This window comes from Fulmarus glacialis, unplaced genomic scaffold (genome assembly GCF_000690835.1).
Source record: "Fulmarus glacialis isolate BGI_N327 unplaced genomic scaffold, ASM69083v1 scaffold6036, whole genome shotgun sequence".
In the NCBI taxonomy this organism is placed as follows: Eukaryota; Metazoa; Chordata; class Aves; order Procellariiformes; family Procellariidae; genus Fulmarus; species Fulmarus glacialis.
In genome coordinates, this window is record NW_009219967.1 from 29449 (window position 1) to 35154 (window position 5706).

The following is a 5706-nucleotide window of genomic DNA, read 5'->3' on the forward strand; positions in this document are numbered from 1 at the left end:
GAAAGATTTTCAGTTAATAGCCAGAAAGTGAATTAAGGCCTGTCACTAGCAGTCTGAGTCACCCTCCTCCTCAAACATTTATCTTCTTTCGCATTTCAAGTAACACTTCTTTTCAACATAGGAATCTTATTGTTTAGAGTACAGATGATGGGCCATAGGACTTCTGACGTAATTCCCTTCAGAAGCGTCTAGGGTGGTACATGTCTCAAACAAGACCTCAGACAAACCTCAAAATTTATATCTACTTCCTGTCAATCTACTTTTCAAGTGCTCAGATTCATCTGCAAAGCTCTGGCTTCTCATATTTTCACAAGTGTTTAAGGGATTCGTGCACGTGAATACAAAAGTCCATGTGTGCACATTAGTGATCGAGAACTGCTGCCATAGGTCTTACAGAAGTAATGTCAAAGAGAGAAAAATCACAGCTTGGACAGCACACAAAATTACTTGGTTGCCCATAAAAATGCCTTTCTGTAGAACAGCAGGCTGCAAAGGCAAAAATGCAAGGCAGGCCAAGTTGCCTGGAAAGAACATGATGTTATGCAAATGGTAAGTGCTGCTGTGTAGCTGTCTAGTTACTTCTGTCTCATTGATGAAATAATATTTAAAAAGGAAAAATAATGGGATTGCGCTTGATTCGTGTTTCCCCCCACATGTTCATCCCTCCCCACTTTCATCTGTGTATTTGCTATTGAGGAGATGGAATCAAGGCACATTTGAGAACTGCTGCTAAAGTGTGGAGACAACTGTGCTTGTGGCGTAACGTTGCTTTCATCTACATGCCTGAGCTGGAGAATGCGAACTCCCGCATGTCATCATAAACCCACAGGTACGAAGATCCAAGAGGCACTTTCCTGACCCAACAGGGCTGAGTATCTCATCTTCTGGCATCGTAAAAAGGTCAGCTATCTGATTTTTGACAGAACAGCTAGAAAGGATCTGGATTTCAGGAAATCTCAAATTGTGCTACTATAGCTGTGGCCACATCCACTGCAGAGAAAACCGCGTGAACTGGAGGCAGAGAGGGAAAGAAAAATGCCAAACTCTGTGGCAGTGTCCTTTCCGTGGGCAACCAAGCTTTAGAGACCTCATGGGCTGGCCCTTTCAGAGGGTATTGTGCTGTCTGGGACTCACCCCTGTACAGGTTTTCAGCACACAAAACTTACGGACGCTCAACCTTTTTCCCATGGAAGTCATTGAACAGAATTCCCCTTGGCTTTCGGAGCTCAGCTGGGACTATGAGCTCTTTGTGAATGTATTGGTTATACAGACACTTAAACCGGAATCCAGGGAAAGTGTGGGTTTTAGATACTTCATCTGAATTTCTTTCTTTCCCTCTTCCCAGCACAGTTGTTGAGATGTCAAGTCAAGGATACTGATTGATACTCTATGTCTAACCCGGTCATTCAGGACAGCCAATATCCACTTCACTAGGTAAAATAAGTCCATTTGTGCCAGAGAAACCTGAAAGGGCAGCTAATTATGGACAAGGCTTGAAATGGTACTTGTGGTTCCACTGCAGGGGCATAAAATTACCATTTTTGTCTCTAAAGAGAGGTCCTTTGAGTGGAGCATAATAGCGCTTGGACATTTCTGGCATGTCAGAACATTTAGTTCCTGCAATAAAAAGTCTTTCATTAATCCACATAATATCTTTGGATGAGAAGCTGCTTGTAGCAGATAAACTGGGACTTTGGCATATCTGCCCCCTGAAGCTATAACCATTCTTTGCATTTTTAAAATGTAGATACCAGGAGCAAAACAAGAGATGTATTCCAAAGAAATATAAGAGGACACCGGAGACATTGAGGCACATGTGAACCACGGCAACGTACATCAAATGTGGAAAAGGAGAAACGAGCCTCAGATGGGCAGACAAACAGTGCATGTCAGAGGCACACAGCAAAGAGAGGGCAGGCCTGCTGCTGTGCAGAGTTCACATGTGTTGTGTAGTATTTTGTGGGACTGGTTTGTGCAGCAAACCAAAATGCTGTTCAAAACACCCCTTAGGGCTGGAGCATATGCACCGAGGAGCTGCTTTCCATCTCTTTAACTGGCTGCAAGCAGCATGCTCTGAGGAAAGGAACCTTTCCGTGAAAGCCTTGTTGCTCAGAGTGTGACGGAGGTATTAATTTCCACAGTTGAAAAACAGTCTCTTTTAACTCAGGCAGAAGATATGACCTTTGAGCTGTTCTTTTTATATGTCTGATGCAGGCTGATATTTTTTCAGAAATTTAATCTTGTGGTAAAATAATAATGAAAATCAACACATCACGCAGAAAGATTATAAGAGAAAAAGGGGATTCTAAGTCATCAGGTGTTTACAATGCTTTAAAATCTGTAATGTTTTCTTGAGGCTTCAGAATAAAGGTACAGAACTAAGCAAAAGCAGAGGTGTTCTCAGGCTCTCTCCTTCTCTGGAAGGATGCCTGGTATGAATGGGGACCAGAGTGATGGTCACTTGGCCAAGTCACAGTCCACCTCCACCAGTTGCCTCCAGCTTTCCAGATGCTTCCCATTATCTAAGCCATAGAAACCACCCGGAAAAAGAGTCACAGATCTGACCCAGTGACCACACACCATGTCCCTAGACACACACCCTGCACATATAGCCAGTAACAAAGCCCTGGGCCATTGCTAAATGATAGTAAATGCTGTCAGGCAGCTAATGGCTCCAGTTTCAGTTCAAAGATTGCAGTCAGAAATCAAGCAATAAAACAGCTTCTCTGAATGAGTGTTAGTAGCAAGAGGTAAAATACAAGAAAAAGGGGAAACACATAGAGAGGGGTGTACATTTATGCACACACGCGCACAGGAGTACCATTACCTTGTGCTGTGCTGATCAATTTTTCACTTCATTTCCCCCCTAACATTTTTTGGTCCCCAATATCCTTCAAAAGCTTACACTGTGTGTAATAAATGACAATTCACCATACCTCAGGGCTCCAAGCTGATGAGCTGTCAGTAGCATCATTTACTTCAAATCCCTGGTTGGTAAATGCTGTCTCCATTTCCAAACGTCCTTCCGTGGCTTGCTGGCTAACGCCATCGGCAATGCTGGACTCCATCCTAGGCCCTTTACGCTGCCCAGCGCCCCTACTCTCAACTGTTGTTCTTGAACCAACAGATACACGGTCATCTTCACGATAGGATAGGTTGTCTTGGTAACTTAGTTGGCTTAGTCCATCCAGATCTAACAATTTTCAGCAAGAAAATAATTTCAGAGGGATTAGAATAAATTCCTCCCCCTCTACCTCCCAAAATGTGCCTTTCTCTCCTTTCTTTTCTTTTTTTTTCCCCCCTCATCTCCAGTGTATGCAAGAGACAGTTTCTACTTCTGAGTACTGCAGCACTAAACTTACAAAACAACAATCCTGTATAAATCAGCATTTGATGGAGTGGACATGGCTGTTTCTCACCCCATCCTGAACTGAGAAACCGGTTGCCTTTACTTGAAGAAGTTAACCACCAAATGCAATTATCAATGGAGTGTTTGGGATATTCGAGTGCCTTGGGGCTGCTTTGTGGCCCCAAAGCAATCGCTTCCATGAAAATACAGGTCAGACAAATTACAGAACCATAATGCTGTGGCATAGGCCTGATGAACAGGTATCAGCAATTTCCTTCTATGCAGGAGGAGAAGGAGGAGGAAAGGACAGGAGTTAGCATTGCCCTCGAGGGGATGGTGCTGGTGACGAAACAAGTTTCATGGAGATAACAGAATGCCACCACAATCCTATCTATCACCCATCTCCGAGGGCTTAGATGCACATGACCAGCCCGACAAGCCAACTAGGAATCTCCAAATCCCATGTTTGGGCTAAATTGTCCCAAAGGCAACTGAGGGGAGATGTGTTCCCTAATTTCCTGCCTGCTTTTATTAGTTTTAATTCATCTGATCCTACACACTCCATGGGCTAAAGTAAGGTTCATTAATGAGAGTAAAATAATCTTCTCTGGTTCAGCTCACAGATTCCTTTCCCGCACCACTGAAGTCTCCATTTTGAACACAGGGCACTTTTCTCTACTTGAAGGCACCAGTAAGAGCTCTCTGGGTGCAGTGACACAGATAATTACATGTGCAGGGACAGATGAAAATAACATCATGATTTGGCCTTGAATGTGTTCTGCAAGCACTTTTAGAAGAAAACCAGGGACCTTCCTTGTCCTAATGCATCTGATGCCAGGCCTTGCTTTAGGAACACAAAGAGCTAGATTCTGCCTCCATCTCTTTCAAATAAGTAAGGAGCAGTTACAGTGAAAGAAAACAAGTTGTGCTTCCAGACAGCCGATGACAGTAATGAAAACAGAATGACTTCCTTTGCAAACACAGCTATTTGGGGTTTAAAGGTTTCACTGAATGGTTGAGATTGGAAGGGACCTCTGGACATCATCTTTTTCATCCCCCTGCCCAAGCAGGGCTACCTGCTTGTTTGTTCTCAAACCTGCAGGTTTGTTCTCAAGAAGATCATTACTATAGAACAATCATTTTTTTCAAATTTGGTCTCCAACTCCATAATTACTGTGTTCAATAGAAAACGATTAGTTTGCTTTGGTTTAGAGGAATCAATGTTTTCATTCCCTGCCCGATAAATGAGACAGGGAACCTGGTGACAACTAGCACGGAGAAGGCTGAGGTATCCAACAACTTTTTTGCCTCAGTTTTCACTGGCAATTGCAATCTCAGGGCAGGGACTGGAGGAATGAAGTCCCACCCTTTGTAGGAGAAGATCAGGTTTGAGACCCGCTGAGGGACCTGATGAGATACATCCCAGGGTCCTGAGGGAACTGGCTGATGTAGTTGCTAAGCTGCTCTCCATCATACTTGAAAAGCCATGGCAGTCAGGCGAAGGCCCCAGTGACCGGAAAAAGGGGAACTTCACACCCATTCTTCAAAAGGGTAAAAAGGAGGACCCTGGGAACTATTAATCATCTCTGTGCCCAGTAAGATCATGGAACAGATCTATCATGGAAGATATGTCAAGGCATATGGATGACAGGAAGGTGATTAGATACAGTCAATATGGTATAACAAAGGGCAAACCCTGCCTGACTAATCTGGTGGCTGCCTACGATGGAGTGACTGCATTAGTGGATAAGGGAAGAGCAACAAATGTCATTTAACTTGACTTCTGTAAGGGCTTTGACATGGCCCCACACAACATCCTTGTCTCTAAATTAGAGAGATATGGAATTGATGGAGGGACTATCTGATGGATAAGGAGTTGGCTGGAAAGCATCATACAAAGAGTTACAGTCAATGGCTCAATGTTGAAACGGAGATCAGTAACAAGTGGTGTCCCTCAGGGGTCCATATTAGGACCAGTACTGTCCAATATCTTTATTAATGACATAGTGGGTTTGAGTGCACCCTCAGCAAGTTTGCAGGTGACATCAAGCTGAGTGGCGCAGTTGATACACTTGAGGGAAGGGATGCTATCCAGAGGGACTTTGACACACTTGAGAAGTGGGCCAATGTGAATCTCATGAAGTTCAACAAGGCTAAGTGCAAGATCCTGCACATGGGTCAGGGCAATCCCCGATATCACTATAGACTAGGGGATGAATTGTCGGAGAACAGCCCTGCAGAGAAGGGCTTGGGGGTACTGGTGGATGAAAAATTGGATATGAGCCAGCAATGTGTGCTTACAGCCCAGAAAGCCAACCATATCCTGGGCTGCATCAAAAGAAGTGTGGCCAGCAGGT

General features: G+C 44.0%; 1 protein-coding gene across 1 annotated transcript in view; it reads right to left on the minus strand.

The window, feature by feature from the left end:
* SYT16 (synaptotagmin XVI) overlaps positions 1-5706 on the minus strand; it is a 40054-nt gene that overhangs the window by 15062 nt on the left and 19286 nt on the right. The window contains exon 2 of the mRNA XM_009580574.1: positions 2937-3193. Within this exon, the coding sequence (XP_009578869.1) occupies positions 2937-3193 (257 nt within the window). The remainder of the gene's footprint in view (positions 1-2936; positions 3194-5706) is intronic.